Source organism: Drosophila gunungcola, chromosome 3R, assembly GCF_025200985.1.
Source record: "Drosophila gunungcola strain Sukarami chromosome 3R, Dgunungcola_SK_2, whole genome shotgun sequence".
In the NCBI taxonomy this organism is placed as follows: domain Eukaryota; kingdom Metazoa; phylum Arthropoda; class Insecta; order Diptera; family Drosophilidae; genus Drosophila; species Drosophila gunungcola.
This window is the reverse complement of record NC_069139.1, coordinates 9794810-9811020: the sequence shown is the minus strand read 5'-3', so window position 1 is coordinate 9811020 and position 16211 is coordinate 9794810. Positions and strand designations below refer to the sequence as shown.

The window sequence follows — 16211 nt, the reverse complement described above, 5'->3', positions numbered from 1 at the left end:
AGGAATATAAGTCTAACTTACCAGCTAGAGCCCAAAATGTATATATTTATATTATAATATTTTATTAAATCTAAAAAAACACACTTACATTTTTAAAATTGTATATTTTATTATATTTCTGTTTTCTCCAGTGGGAAAGATTGGGTTTTTATTCAAAATAAATCAAATTGGGTATTCTGGAAACGACTGAATCTATGAATTGCTGAAAATTCAGCACAAGTATACTTTGGGTATTCCCGAAACGTCAGAATTTTTGAATTGCTGAAAATTTAGCAGAAATATACTGATAATCGGTCAGTTGTTCCATACAAATTCACAAACCAGTGGCTGCTGCAATTTAAGCTGAATTTTCAGCAATTCAGAGATTCATTCGCTTCGGGACTACCCAAAATATAATTTCATCGTACACATTTTTTGTCATATGTTATTGTTCCACCTCTAGCGCCTGAGAACCCTCACGCTCACACCACCAGCAAACAGTGTTGCAAAACCTCCCAGTGTCGCCACTAATTTCTGCTCTCATCTCGTGTATTTTTGTCTGCGGCTTTTTGACTAAAAATGCACCTGCTGAAGCATCTTCGCCAACTGAATGGGCTTCAAGGACTGCGGCAGGCTATCCGCCAGGTGTCCTCGGCCCCCACCAAACCCTCCGCACTGCAGTACGAGCGGGATCCGCAACCACTGTTCACGGACGCCGAAACCCAGCGGCTGCTCCAGTCCATGACGCAACTGAACTTGGATCGGGTCTACCGAAAGCGCACAGTGCCGGACAACAGCAGCGAAATTAAGTTCATGACCAACGAGCAGCTGGACTCCGAGTTCCAGGACATGGTAGTGCGGGCGCAGCACATGCTCCAAATGCCACCGATCGTAGAGATTAAAAAGGATGTGGAGCGCGTAATAGACAAGGATCCCGCGCTCAAAGACTTTGCCAACACCAAGTACGTCTTCACGGACATCACCTTCGGCCGCCGGCAGTCGGAGCGTAAGGTGTTCGTCCGGGAAACGGACGGAACTCTGGAGCACGCCACTCTGGACACCACCAAGCGCATGAACCAGCTGTATTTCCCTCTGGAAGGCCGCCAGTCGTACACTCCTCGCATGTTTGCCTTGGAGGAACTGCTGTCCAAGTGCCTCACTGAGCACAAGTACGAGTTCATTCTGGATCGCCTCCTTGTGCAGTACGAACCATATGAGGCCGAGTTCCATAATATATCTGCGCGCGTCTTCGAGCATCTCAACGAGTCCAAGCAGTTCGATCTTCTGCGCTCCACGCGCCACTTTGGTCCCATGGCCTTTTTCTACGCCTGGCATCGCTGCATCGACGATCTGCTGTACGACATGATCCGCCGGGATTACCTGCACAACGCCGTGGAGTTGATTGCCCTAAGCTACAAGGTACACAACATCCCGGTGGAATACGAGGCTACGCTGACTGAACTGGACAAACTGCATCCCACGCCGGCGCAGACTGCTCTGGCGGAACTGAGGAGCGTCTTTCGGCGACCGGAGGATAAGCAGGGCATCGAGCAGGAGATTAATACGGCCATTGGCAAAACGGACCAGGATTTCGCCGCCGATGAGATCAGTTTGAAGTTCATCGAGCAGTACATAGCCAGTGAACATTCGCTGAAGAAGGTGCAACTGGAGCTGGCTGTGCAGACCTTGAAGGAAGTGAATCGCGAAAAGCTGTTACTGTTCCAGGGTTTGAAGAAAGCCCACGGCGTGCAGACGTCGTAGGATTATCCCGCTTTATTGTTATCGATTTCTATATGCTAATAAATACCAGTTAGGTCAAACAATTGTACATGTTACTCATAGTTTCTTAAGGATGGTCTTTGAAAGACGTTGGTGGTGTGCGAGGATGCACTTTCTCCGGTGCCTCAAGCAAATCCTCTCGCAGCTAAAGCGTTTCAAGCAAACTGTGCATCGCCTGGGATCTGATTTCCCGTTGGCCAGCTTGTTGTGTTTTCGGAAGAGGGTAAGCAGTTTCGCTTTGGAGCACTGCTGCTCCTTTTCTCGATGCATCAGAAAGGAGGTGGTGGACTTGAAGAAACGTCTGCACTGGAGGCATCGATAGCAATTCCTGCCGCTGTGGTTTTTCAGGTGCTGGTGCAATTGAATCTCTGAGTGACTCATGGCATTGCAAAGTGGATGCGGGCACTTGAAGAGCATGGTGGACTTTCTGGGCGCCAGGCCGGGACATCTGAGTTTGTGGCGCCTCATTAGGCTCTCGTGGTGCAGCTGCTGGCCACAGCGGAAACACAGAACACTGGGGCCAAAGTGCACGGACATGTGGGCCTGGTGCTTTAGGAAAGTGTTGGCTATATCGCCGCACACCTGGCACTCCAGCATTCCGTTGGGAAACATGCTGGTCTTCTCGCTGACATAGGTGAGGAATCTGCCTTCCTGGCTGTCGGAGGAAGGGCTTTGGCTGGCAGTATCCTTGGGCTGATCCTCGGGCAGATTCCACTCCACCGAATCCCGGCGACACTGGATGCCCACATCCCTCGTGCTCGACTCCTCCGTTTGAATGGCTCGCTCCCGGCAAGGAGCTGTGGTCTCACTGGCAAACCTTCCAGTGGCATCGTTTAACTTGTCCTGCGGTGCGGGCTTTGGTGCGACATGCGAACCCCCACCATTGGTCATTGCATCCTGGAGTCTATTTACCGGTAAACCGTTCTCCATCGCGTATCTCCTTGTCACCCACTTGGTCTCCACGCAGACGTATTCCGGCAACTCGTAGAAGGGCACTTGGACGGGCTTAATCACGCGAACGGGGGCCTGGCGAAGATTTCTTCCGGCGGACACTGTTCTACCGGCGTTTGCCGGGATCGAGAGATGATGCATTTGCATTTTGCCCAGGGTTGCCATTAAAGTGCAGTCAACTAAACGAATACCGATAACAATTCCTTACAGGAATACACATTTCTATCGGGGATCGTTTCGATTTCGCTTAGTTGTTAGGACGCACAATAAAAAGTGTTTGTTAGCAAATGTGATGGCAAGTCAGCTTTTTTCCGCCAGATCTAGCTTTTTCCGCCGTCTGAGGTAACTATGACTAAAGCAGTAATTCTAATTTATTTTTTTTAAATGATTGAATTGTTGAAAGTAATGTCGTTTCTATTATATTTACAAATTAGCATTTAAAACCAAATGATTACAAATATTAAAAGATGCATAAAGCAGTGCTGTTAAGCGCAGCACTGAATGACAACAGCTAACAGTGTCGTTCACAATTCACATTTAAAAGGCGCGTGATTTAAAATAAAAGTTAAATATTTTTCAATAAAGTAAATGAAATGGCTTTCAGCTCTCGGAAGAAGGAATTCTTTATTTAAAAGGCAAACTATTATGGTTTTTTAGGTGTTTTATTTCAACTTATTATGCTTACGTTTGAATAAACAAAAACTATTGTTTGTGATACAAGCTTTTAAATAAATTGTTATAATAATGTAATTTATAAAGGAGAGGCAGAAGGGGTAGCAAATCCTTTTGCTCATACAGGTTGTATCCAATAAAAAACTACTTTTTGCTTTTGTCTTTATCCTTGATGGTGTACTTGTCGTAGGATTTTGTGGGATCGTAGGGCTCCCAGCGGCTGGCGGGGAATATGTGCTTGTTGCGTTCGTACCAGGAGCGGAGGAGCACCTTGCCCGCATGCGACTCTTCCTTCTCCACGGAGGCGTCGCTAATCATGCGCACGTCGTCGTGAACGTCGAACTGGAAAAGCGGACCTGATTTGCCGCGAGCCTTGGTCACGATGAAGTCGTAGAAGGAGTAATGGTGTGGCAGGATCAGATCCTCCTTGACGTACATCAGTTGATCAGCCATTACGGTCTTCAGTTCGATGAACTCCTTGCGCAGCAGCTCGAGGCACTTTTGCAGAAACTGGTAGATGGAGTTGCCCTTCTTCATCAGCACACTGCGTCGATGGCCGGACCCATCCCAGTAACTGAAGGTGATGGAGATGTCTTCGTCCTTGAGTTCCGCCTGCTGCATCACCCATTCTTGACGCAGTTGCTCGCGCAGTCGGTTCTCCTGCTCCTCGCGCTCGCGATCTGGCAGAAAGGAGGTGTCCACATCGGGATTTTTGCATATTTTCTTTTTCTTTATGGGCACAATCTCGTCCTGCATCTCCGTCCACTTGGGCTTGAGTTTGGGTTTTTCCTCCTGCTTTATTTTGGGCTCGTCCTCGACATCCTGGTCTTCATCCCCCTCTTCGTCCTCATCCAGGTTGAAGGACAGTGCCTGGATCTGGCGCTTCTGCTTGTTTTTCTCCGCCTGAATTGCCTCCAGGGCACGCTGCTTCTCCCGGTCCTTTTCGTCCTTTTTCTGGGCCAGTTTTTTCTCCCGTTCCCGCACTATATCCTCCTGCTTGGCCTTCATCTCGTCCAGGGTGACCAGGCCAATGGTCGAGGACTTGAGCTGCTGCTCCACGGCATCGTAATGGGTGGCAAACTTGTTCTCAATCTTCTCCAGCTTGAGCTCCTCCTCGATCTTCTTCTTGCGAAATTCGATTTCCTGCTGCTGGATCTCGCGCTTCTTCATTAGCTGGGCGGCACGGCCCGCCTCGCTGGCGGCACCTTTATAGTGGGCCATTCTTGCTTAGTTGTATATTTCGTTACTTATTTAGTTTAACTTTATTTTTCGCATGTGAAATTTGTAAACATTAAAGAAGTGTGACCGTTTGTGGGTAAGATAAAAATATAGTATGCAAACTCGAGAGTTGCCAGACACCCTAAAGCACTATACAGAGTTGCCATATTTTTATATTAGAAACGACAGTGCTGCCATATTATAAAAAAAACCCCCGTTTTATACCAGTCACCTTTTATTACATAGCGTTTCTGTCGGTTAATTTTCAATTTGAAGAAAAGCTTTTAACGTTCGTCCTTTAAAGTCCTTCCGGCGAGCTTCCATCTGCGTAGCATGTTATTTGTGTTTGGCCCACGCCGTTGGCCGTTTCAGTTACATCGGAACTTTCAAACCTATTGGTTATTGGTTGAACGCGCGCATTCAGAACCGTTGCGAGAGTGTTTAAGAAGTTTTTGAACCCGAAAACAGCAGTTAAATGGCTTGAGTGAAATGTAAAAAGTTATTGGGCAACGGATCGAATTGTTTGGAGCTGTGGCTGGAAACTGGTTAAGGATTATGCCGAGCAGGGCCTGCAAAAAGTGTGCTGGACCAAAGAAACGTTGGCAAGGACACTACGGACAAAGAATTGTGCCAATTGAGTTTTAGATAAAGATGTTTGGGGTGACGTTGCGGAAACGGAAGTGGCAAATTGAAACGCCATTTTAGCCTGGGCGAGAGATTTGCCCCGACTTCGTTTACTGCTCATCCGGATTCGTGTGGTCAGAGCACTCAGATTTCTTGGGGGGATTTTTATTGGAAAGAAGGGGGATGTTGCAGGATCCCTAGACGACTCTTGGCGTCTACGCTGGCACTCCTCGCTCTTGACATTGATTATATTCATGAGGCCAAGTCATAAATTCCCGACCCAGACCCACTGACTGTTTACGAGGATTCTGTTCCTCAGTTCGCCCATTTCCACCCCCCCCACCCCCCAATTCGTTGCCCAGTGGGGCGCGGAGTGCCAATAAAATCATTAACTGTTGCAGCGCATTAAATTCATGGCCCAGACGATGCTGCCGTTATTCAGCCAGCAAACATTGCCATAAAACCTCGACCCATTCACGCCATATTTCATCTCGATTCATCGGCCCACCTCTCCAGCTTCTTGTCTCCTAATTGCCGAAGGTCCCGCGTCCCGAATCCCGAGGGCGTGTGAAAAACTATTAAAAGGCCGTTGTGTCGAGCGTCCTGCTCCATAATTAATGGCGACAATGACTTGATCGGCCGATAATTAATTTATCGGCATTTATATTGCCAAAGGCATATACTATACACACATGGTCAGCGTCACCGGAGCTATAGTCGCTCCCACGGGAGCGAGCGTTAATCGTCCAGAAGTTAGGATTCCTCTCAGCCCCTTCCAGAAATTGACATTAATTTCTGGGCCAAAGTTTCCAATGGAAACCCAACTAGAGCCAACCAAGTTTTAGTTTGTTCCATTGTATTATCTTGGCTTTGGCCCGCACATGCTTCCCCCACATAGTTTCGACCACAAATTAGTTTGGCAGCAATGGATTTGGCCGGCCACTCGGTTACTCAGCATTTGCATTCCTCTCGACAGACTTCTCCCCCGAATTCGCCAAACTATTTTCGTGCTGAAAGTTGCAAGGAAAGTTTTTCGCCAGCGACAAAGAAATCAATTGGAAATGATTGAAACCTAATTTCCCAAATGGACTAAATACATAAATCAATAAATTAGGTGTTTTTGAAGGTGGGCATCGACAGAGTACCCTCACTCATTAGGGGAAGCTTAATGTATTTAAGGGTTAATTATATCGATCCATCTGTGTTTAGATTAATGGAATGCTTTTTCATATTTCATAGGAAAATGAATTTATCAACATGCCTTTATTTTTTGTCTGGCCCTTAAACAATAGATTATAAAGGGAATTTTTATACAATTGTCTATGGTCTTTTAGTCAGTTTCTAAACATATAAGTTAACTATAGACCTACTTGAAATCAAATTATAAAATTTACCCATTCCTTGTTTAATTTGAATCAAATAGCTGTTCTCCTTAACATTAGTTATATAAATTTCTTTGTTTATCAGAAATCTTTGTACTCAGAATAATGAAAATGTCATTTAAAGCTAATTAAACAGATTATTCCATGTAGTTGATATTAAAATATATTTTTGATTTTAATTTTAGGACTATTAATCTATCACACAATTAAATGCCAGCTCGGTGAAAAGTTATTTACTTGTCCAAAGCCCTTGCTATTTACACAAGTTCATATTACGTAATCAATATTTGTACAGAAAAAAATTAATATTTTCGCTTCAGTGGAACGCAGTGAACTGTTAAAAACAGTGAAAGTGTGTAAACTGATAGAAAGCTTTATATTTATGGGTATGTCGAATCACATGAACATCTAGTCTCCTCGATTAGTTTGTTATTTTTTAAACCTTTCTTCAATAAATGAATGTAAAATATTGCTAATTTCATTCGAGTCCTAGATATGAATATTCCGCTGTTTTGGTTCCTCAAGGTCCATCTTTATCGAGTGACATCCTAAAACATACTTTGTGTGTTTTATCCCCACACTTTTTGTGGTCTTAAGTCGCTGTCCTTGTCTTGATTTCGGAAATTGTTTTTACCCACATTTCATTTGTTCGCAAAACTTTTTGCATTGCGCGGGCAATGGAACGCCGAAAAAAAATTGACACAATTTAAACTTTTCTATAAACAAAAGCAATGCAGGGCAGCCGAACAGAAAAGGTTAGCTAAACGAGCCATTTGTTCCCTCTGCTGTTTACTTTCTTCCCCTTTTTAGCTGCGGTGTTTGTTTTTTGGCATTGCCAGTTTATTACAGCACACACAACGAACGCTGGCGGGTTTTTGAAATTTGTCAAAAGGGAAAGGCAGCCCTACTCGTTTATCCTTTATATTTGCGCTGCTGGTTTCTCAATTTCACTTAAATTGCGCACATTTGAAACAATTTGCCATCAGCAAGCGCCCACACATGCATTTTTTACACCAGGCTGCATCTTGCGGCTTGGCAGAGATTTATGCAGGCTTTTCATAAAGCTGACAACATGACGTATGATTAATATCGCTGCCTGCTCGCCGGATTGTTATTTTGCTGCATTTAATTAAATCTGCGAGACTCGATTAAGTGCTCATTTTGCCAGGAAACAAGCCCTTCAAAATATATAAATATGAATATATATGCATTGCTATTTCTGGGCCTCCGTTCCTTAACAAAGGAGTATAATTGAATTCGCCACTAAAAATATAAACGGCGAGGACGATGTTGTGCTGAAAATACATACGATATATCATACGACATGGCCTCAATAAATTCGTGAATTTCATGACAAAGACGCCGCCGTCAGACGATGCGTTTCGAGAATTCCAACATTATATATTGTATGCCAGCATCTGCCTGGTTGACATTTCTTGGCCTTTTTAGTGCTCCCATTTGTGCGAAAATGCCAACGTTCATTGCAATGCAATTAATAAAGATGACTGCAGATGGCCAACTTCGGTTTGAAATATGCAAAAATGTCCTTGGTTTCTTCATGGAATCTTAACAAGGGATAGGGTTACTTGTAGTTTGTTTTAAATTAGGAGTAGAACATAAACTGATTTTATTTTAACATGATAAAAGTCGTTAAATTAATATAACCAGGTCAATATGAAACATGATCCTTGCTTTTACTAAAAACCAATAAAATATTTTTAAAAATAAAGCCCTTTTTTTTAATATCAAGCCATTTGTTAAGCGAGTACCAATTTTGATTATTTTTTTGGTACCGTTTTGTATGTGTTATTTCACTGCTCTTTTTTTGCCTAAAATGCTTTTATTAGGACTTTGGTGAGGATTTCCAAACGACCAGCTTTTATTTTAATTGATACAAACGGCTTGTTTGCTTTTCATTTTTTTTGCTTCTTTCATTTCACTTTCAATTTATATTCATAGGCCAGTTGAGTTCTTTTATTTATTTTTGGTTATTATGCAATATGACCTGCGCACGCCAATTAGAGTGACATTTTATTGTACCTTTGTTGCGGTACGTTTTAACTACAGGTTTCGCTTTTAATTAACGCTGCTCATTAAAGATGCCCGCAAAGTGAAACAATTTAAAAACTCGCGCAATTTCCGGCTTAGATATTAGCAAATGCGTCAATGAAAACGGGGAAAATGGCGCAGGTACAATCATTTCGAAGAGGATTTGCACCCCTCGCCGGACCCTCTGTCTATTAGTATGATATCCTTGGGGCTTATCGCAGTCTTATTACCAATTCGGTTGCTCTGTCTGTTCCACTTTTATGCTTGATTAATGCCCGAGATGTGCATTGGATTGCGCCGGGATCTCGGGCTAAGACAATGGCTAGAACACGAAGCTCAGAGCACGGAGCACGGAGCACGGAGCACATTGATTTGTGCCACCTGGCTGGGGAATGGCCTCGGTTGCCCAGCGGAGACGCATCGTAAATCATGAATGAGAAAGTCGTGCTGGCATTTTCCGCAGAATTTTCCCCAGCTTTTTGCCTGGCCCAATCCGGCGATTACCAAACTGCCGGTAGCGATTTTATGGCTCTACTTCTCTTTTGGCAGCAGAAAGTTTTTGCCTTCGATTCGTTATTCCTTATTCGTTATTGGTTGCAATGGCAAGTTGGCTAACTTTATAGGCAAATTTCCCATTGCCAAAAGGTGTTGGCCGGAGAATGGTATAAAAAAACTTTGCTCTGCTTCCTTATCCGCATTCTATTCTTCATCATCATTATTATTCCGCTTGCTTTTCATACACGTACAACAACGGAAACATTCATTCACGCGAACTAATGAAGTGTCAAAAATGGGCGCCCCGAAAAGTGTGCTACGCTTGCTTTTTAAAAATATTTCACAGTCGGGAGAGTGTGTATATTTGTATAAGTGTTTATGTGTGTGTGTGGGCGGGTGTGGGCGTGTGGGGTCATGTGACCTTGGACTATAACTATGAGCGAGTGCCGACTAAAATAGCTCCATAATGTCGAGGCGGGCGGTCCGTTAGCGTGTGTTTGTGCGCAAATGTTTGCAGTTGAAGGCAAAGCGCGAGCAAACAAATGGATGGCACTTAAAGTTTGGCCAGCCATGCCTTGTTATGGATAAATATACACCAAACTAACGTAATTGAATCGGTTGTGTGCCATCGATACAATTTGTTTTTATCTCGGTTGGCTGCAGCCAAATTACAATTACACTGCGTCCCTTTATTTTTAGTTGTTTCCAAATAAGAGGGAAGTGAAATCGCCGGGTCCTTGTGATACAAATTGAACGTAATTGTCTTTTGCTTCCCATCAATCCCTCTCTAGTTTCCTTTGATGTCCCCTTCTCTCATATGTTTGCCTTGCTTTATTTCGGTTTGTGGTTGATTTGGGTATCTATTTGGGTTTACAAATTGCTTTTTGCTATACAGATACAAAAAAACAACTTGTTTTTTTTTAGAAATATAAACTTTGTTTTTAACTATTTCAGCTATAAATAATATAGTAGTCTATAATGGTTGCCTAAAATAGCAATGAAATAGAAAATGAAAGTAGATTTTTAGCCTTACAACTAATATTTAAAAAACCAAACAAAACCAACCTATTTTTTTAAAGCTTGTAACAAAAATTAAAGATTTAAATTTAATTTAATTTATTTGATTTCCGAGCTCAGCAAGTGTACACTTTCATGTGTGTCGCTAGTCACGTTGAATGGAAGGTACTAACTTATGTTAAGAAGTATACACTTATAACTATTACTTATTACTGACATTATTGTCTGACTCAAGATTTTATTTAACTATTTTTGATAGATCGGTTTTTTGGGCGGATCTTTCAATTACTAGATTTTAAATTTTCTTTTTGTTATTCATGTTACTTTAAGTATTATGTAATTTAAGACTTAAACTGATGAATTTTCCAATCAGGTATCTCATTATTTTCCTTCTTTTATGAACCTCAAAAGCTTTATATACGTTTTGATACTATTTTTTATTACATTTTATTGCTTCTGCGGCATTATATTATAAGTATTATATTTTTTGGCAGTGCCTGTCTAGTCCTTCCATCGATTTTGTTGTATAACCGGCGGTGGATTAGCACATAGGGAAATTACATTTGTAGGTCGCTTATGCTCGGCGCCTTTCCTGCCCTTGTACTGCAGACTTTCGCACATGGCCCCGCCAATATTTGGCCATCTCCCACGCCAGAATGTTTGTCGATTGGGTTTCGCCCCAGGAAAATATGTACGTTTGTCATTTTTTTCCTGGTACTTACGGCTTTAATGTGGACAAAAACCGATGCTTGCTTGGGATTTGTTTACTGAAGCGCGAATCTGTGTTATTTTTTGGTCTTCCAGTGCCTTGTTTTCCCCAACCCAATCCGGTTTATCTGTCTCACGTGTTTGTTGGATATTTGCCTTTGAGGGGATTTCCCCAATCATTTTCTTTTTTGTCCAACTTGCCTGTCTATCGGCCGTGTGTTGGTTTCGCCAATTTGCGTTTAAGCGAGCGCTTTGACCGACCGACAATGCCAATCAACACGCATACGCCGTGTAGCCGCTCGCGGATATTTTATACCGCGCCCACTTCTAAGCTGGGTAGATTTACGAGCTGCTGGCCAGTAGATCCTTGGCCATATTGTTATTCAGTATTTAGCATAAATGCCAATTTGGCTGATTCCAATTCTGGGAGTGTACTGTGCTCGTGTCTGTTGCCTGGGCTTAAATAAATTTAATTACAAAATGCAATTTAGTTTTCGGGCTGGAAATTGAGTTTTCGGTTGCCAATCGACTTCTATCATGCACTACTTCAAGGATTCGGATATGTAAACACAATCTTGCTCTCTCTAATTTCACAATTATGCTAACGCAGGGCAAAATGGAAATTTCGTGTTTGTGTTTGTCTTTGCCCTTCCATTATTGGCACTCAAAAGTCCTCGACTGCTAAAGTGAAACATTAATTGTGTTTATCTTAAATTTAATTTTCAAATTGCTTTTGCGGCTGATTCAATTAGTCTGTCAATTAACACTTGTGACAGAGGGTCAGCCATAAATATCCCTGTCCGGGATTAGGCATTCTGTGGGCTTAACCCCAAATTGCCCTGTGTTCATCAATCGTCTAATCACCTCGTACCCAGCCACTGAATAATTGCCCACTTTCTGGGTAAAGAGGGCACTGGATTTCCTCCTTAACAGAGGTCAAATTGTCAGTTCACTCACAGTTGGCTTTTGGCCAAGGGCGGACATCGTTCCCGGGCTGGCTAATTATATTTGCTCCCAAAGCTACACATTACCGAAGCTCCCCTATAATTTCCAATTGCACACTGGGCGGCTGGAGAAGCCTCTGGATAAAAAAAAGGGAGCAACGTGCCGTATACGCAATGTGCTGCTTGTAATGTGTTACGGCAATTCATTTCTTGATTAGCCGCGGCAAATTGTTGGCAGCAGAGTAGTGATAAAAAAGAGGACAGAGACGAAACAAGCACAATAATGCCCCGGGCCAGTGCTTGCCGGAATAATAAAGCCACAAATAATACACAACGAAGCGTGTCCGCGTTCGTGTCCTGCCTTGTTGTCTCCATGCTCTATGCTGTTCCGTGCTTCTGCTCCTTTCAGCTGGCTTGCAGTCTGAAATTTCAATTTAAAAGCTTGTAATTTTTCAAGGCCCCTCTTCGCCGCATAGATAGACATAGGAAACGAGGGTGTGCAGCATTTCCAGGGGTCTGGCCTGGTTGTCACCGCGCTTCAGCATCATCATCATTGCGCATATGTGTGCTGACCTCCACCACCATTTCCCTCCCCCCATCCACTCAATCCACATTGAAGTGACAGTAAAAGTTGGCCTAAGAGAATTTTTTATAAGTTGCGAGCGGGTTTATGCGTTCGAATTTGGCTGCAAAATTAAAACCGAAAATTGCAAGAAATATGTTAATCGAATTCCAAAGAAAAATCCTAGAAGTAGGCACTTATGTGTTTTTTCAAAGATAAATTTTCATAGTTGGCATTTTTGTGAAATTTAACTGTTTACTTAAGAACAGAAGCAGTGCTTCTTATTTATTGCAAAAGTTTAAACTTAAACGGTAAAGTTTAAATTTACCAAGTTTTTAATTTACCATTTTTCAAAAAGGGAAAATTATGTACATTCATTTAAACGAGGAGCAAAATACGCAAATATAATTCCTCTCTGTGGTTTTTGATGAGATTTACTGGTGTATTAAAGAGACATAATCTTTTGAAATGCTGACATCAATCAAAGAAAAAAAAAACAATTTAGAGCAAAACAAATTTTTTTCACCAAGATTAAATTCAGGAGTTAAAGGGGGTTTTAGACATTAAATATAATAAAAATTTATTTACAAAGAAGTCATATTTAAAACATAAGCTACTTTACCAACAGCTTTAAAATTTTTATGACAGGAAATAACACTTTATAAATAAGTAATTTTATTAATATTTTTTACCAGCTAAGTCTTAAAACTTGGTCCGTATTTGACAATAATACGAGCTTAAAATCGTTGTTGGTTAAAAAAGTTTGCGAACTATATTTTTACTCTCGCGTTTTGGGCATAGTGACTGTTAAGTGTTGCTTGCCATTCATTTAGCTGGTTTTCACTGTCCAGTGTCAGAAGTGCTTGTTGTTGGCCAGCTTTGGTTGGCTTCTTTGTTGGCATGTTTGTTTTTTGCCAGCTGCATGCAGCGAGGCATACAATCTGTGCAACCTTTGCTCGCTTGCCTGTTCCCTGCACCCCATTGCCTCACTTTGCCAGAGGGATGATTGTCCTGTGCCCGAAAGCTATTTGGCTGGCAATGGGGAGAAACAAAACTACTGCCAGTCAATGGCGGCATACAATTTCAGGTAACGAAAACAAAACTTGGCAACTTGTACCATAAATGTCGGGCAAGTCAGACGAAAGACGACAACACAAATGCCCAGAGCCTGGCGTATAAATACACTTCAAGGCTGGCGTTTTCATGGCTGGACGCCCGAATGAAAATAACGTGCGGACGCCACTCATACGCCCTGTTGTCTAATATGTGTCTGACTCTTCCAACGCTGTTTTCGTCTCGTTTAGTTTGTTGGGCTGCCGCAGCAGCCTGGATGTATTTAAATTTTATAAAACACAGGAACCCGAGGCAGACAAGACACCTCACTTCACAGCCCCCAAAAAATTTCATCCTCTGACAAATCCCAATCCTCTTAGGGCGTCGCCTTGTTAACATGTCGCATTTCATCCGCATTATTTACGCTCATCGCTCGTTTTGGCATGCTTTGTTTTAACGGCTTTTGTTAGCCCGGCTATTTGCACTGGAAAATTGTACTCAAGTGCTAATATTGCGGGCCGTGGAGAGACGCAGATAAGGCCATACATTTTGCTTAGCCGGCTGAGTGCTGAGTGGCAACTGCCTTGATATGGCCAGACAATGTCAGACAAAAAACAATTGAGTGGGGCGGCAGGCAGGTCAAGTGGGAAAAGCTGGGAAAATGGCCAAAGACGTATGTCAGTATCGACATAATATACATGGACGTATCCTGGGGCAGTCTACGGAAAACAATGGACTTCAGGGGCCATTTTTCGGCTAGGTGTATTGAGAGTGTTTGGCTTAGATAAGAGCTCCAGCAGGGGAGGGCAAACTAGAGGTCCTGCCGATGAAGCCACTCATATTACCTTCATGTCTACGTAAATGGGGCTAAACTGCCGTCTACCTAAATTTTCCATAAATAGCTGGATCGAAAGGATTTTAAGTAATAGAATTTTCTAAGGCGCTTTAAGTTTTGCTGAACTCTGTTAAGTTTCAATTATTTATTAATAAGATAAACATTATCTAGATCAAGTCTTTAATGTGTAGCTTAAGAAAAAAATCCCAAATATTGCAGCTTAATTTCTAATGTCTTTACTTTGCTCTCTTGAAAATGATAGTTGTTTTCAATTCTATATATTTCAACATTTTTTCAATTCGAAGCGTATGCCAGTTGCTCAGGTATATTTTTATATATAGTACAATTACGCATTAGAATTATTTTAAAACAAACATAGATGAACAACAGTGGATAAAATACAAAAAGTATGCAATGCAGAAGAAATATGTATTGTATTTATTATTAAAGTCTTAAAGTCTTTTATAAAAAATGTATACCAATTTTAATTTTATGTTAATAAGTTTTAATATTTCCTTTAAAAGAAAACAGTCTAGAACAAAATAATGAAGAAGTTTTGGATACTAAAAGTGGACAACTAATCACAGGCTTCAAATCAGCTTATACCAAATACCATTTATGCTGTTCCAGACAAATTAGAGAGAAATTACACGAACGCCCATCCGATGTCAGCATCCTCGCCCACACACTCTCGGCCAAATTGGGGCATGTTGACAATTAGTCCTTTAAATTAGATGGGCGGAGCCATTCGAACGTCCAACGCCGAGTTCCTGTGGCTGCCCCTTGTATTGTTGTGGAATGAAATTGATTGTACTTTTCGCTGCCCCACTGGGCAATCGGAAGGGGGAAGGTGGGTGCTAACAGGTGTGGCTGGCAGGATTGCTAAAGCACAAGCTGAGCAGCTCGTTAACTTAAGGTGCTTTGGCATTTGGTATTTGCCTTCGTGGCCAGGCCAGCAGCGGACAATGAGACGCAAAGCCAAGTAATTAAGACAGTGACAAACACTCAACGGTGCCACTTAAAAAGGAGCAAGTAGACAGACAGTGTACGAACATCAGCTCAAAGGACAAAGGTCAGCGAGCCACTTGGCTCGTGTTTATGCGCCTTTTATGCTGCAACTTCATTAAATTTTACTTTTATGAGCGCAAACAAATCGTTAAAAACATCTCAAAGCTCCTGCACAATGCCGACCACGCCCCCAACCACTCCACGCCTTTTCCGCCTTGCCGCCCGCATCAGGAGCAGACAACTGGGCCAGGAAATGTAGCCGGACAACGGTTCTTTTAATTACTTTCTGCATAAATTTGCACTCATTTCCGGCCCTCGCCCACTCCAGGAAGATGTCTGGACCAGCTGGACACTAAATGGAAAACAAATTTTGTGGCTACAGACGCGAGTGAAATAATAGTAGCAGGAGCGTTTTCTTTAAGGTTTTCCAAAGAGATTTTTCATTCACTCTGGCTAAAAATATATTAATACAAATTATTTATTAACAGTTTTTTTCAAACATTATACGAAAATTAGGATTTTAAATGAGAGTAAATAAAAAAAAAATATTTGTTTTTGTAATTTATTTTACAGATGCTTAAAAATATAACACACATGATATGTGTGGAAATTTATATTTCCCCCATTTAGTTTATAGTGTTCGCTACACGAAAAAGTTTCAATATTTGCTTTCAAACTATTTTTGATTGATGTTTCATTTCCATATGCTAAGGAACTACTATTATTTTGACCGCTATTGTAGTACAAGCAAACATAGCTTGCCAGCTTAGCGCTTTGTTGTGCCGAATAAAAAATTATGCAAAGGCGAGAGGTCCTCGAAAACGTTGGCCCATAAAGGGAGTTGGTCTCGTTCGCATTCGCATTCGCTTTATGCCAGACACTTGATGGCAGAGCGCGGCTCTTAATGCTCCTCACTCAGCCCTCCTTCACCTCCA

At 42.1% G+C, this 16211-nt stretch overlaps 4 protein-coding genes across 4 annotated transcripts in view; 2 read left to right on the top strand and 2 right to left on the bottom strand.

Annotated features, from left to right (window-relative positions):
* The first annotated feature begins 430 nt into the window (after positions 1 to 430).
* LOC128252045 (28S ribosomal protein S22, mitochondrial) lies at positions 431 to 1807 on the top strand. Its single transcript, XM_052979433.1, has one exon. The coding sequence runs from the start codon at positions 559 to 561 to the stop codon at positions 1738 to 1740; it is 1182 nt and encodes a 393-aa protein (XP_052835393.1). The 5' UTR covers positions 431 to 558; the 3' UTR covers positions 1741 to 1807.
* LOC128252048 (zinc finger protein 572) lies at positions 1699 to 2987 on the bottom strand. The gene has a single exon (XM_052979437.1). It carries the CDS (start codon positions 2872 to 2874, stop codon positions 1816 to 1818), a length of 1059 nt encoding a protein of 352 aa, XP_052835397.1. The 5' UTR covers positions 2875 to 2987; the 3' UTR covers positions 1699 to 1815.
* Positions 2988 to 3352: 365 nt separating this feature from the next.
* Positions 3353 to 4702, bottom strand: LOC128252047 (protein FAM50 homolog). Its single transcript, XM_052979436.1, has one exon. The coding sequence runs from the start codon at positions 4600 to 4602 to the stop codon at positions 3526 to 3528; it is 1077 nt and encodes a 358-aa protein (XP_052835396.1). The 5' UTR covers positions 4603 to 4702; the 3' UTR covers positions 3353 to 3525.
* Positions 4703 to 4970: 268 nt separating this feature from the next.
* LOC128252025 (ankyrin repeat and fibronectin type-III domain-containing protein 1) overlaps positions 4971 to 16211 on the top strand; it is a 48221-nt gene continuing 36980 nt past the window's right edge. Inside the window, exon 1 of the mRNA XM_052979387.1 lies at positions 4971 to 5090. The gene's annotated coding sequence lies outside the window, so the exon portion shown is untranslated. The remainder of the gene's footprint in view (positions 5091 to 16211) is intronic.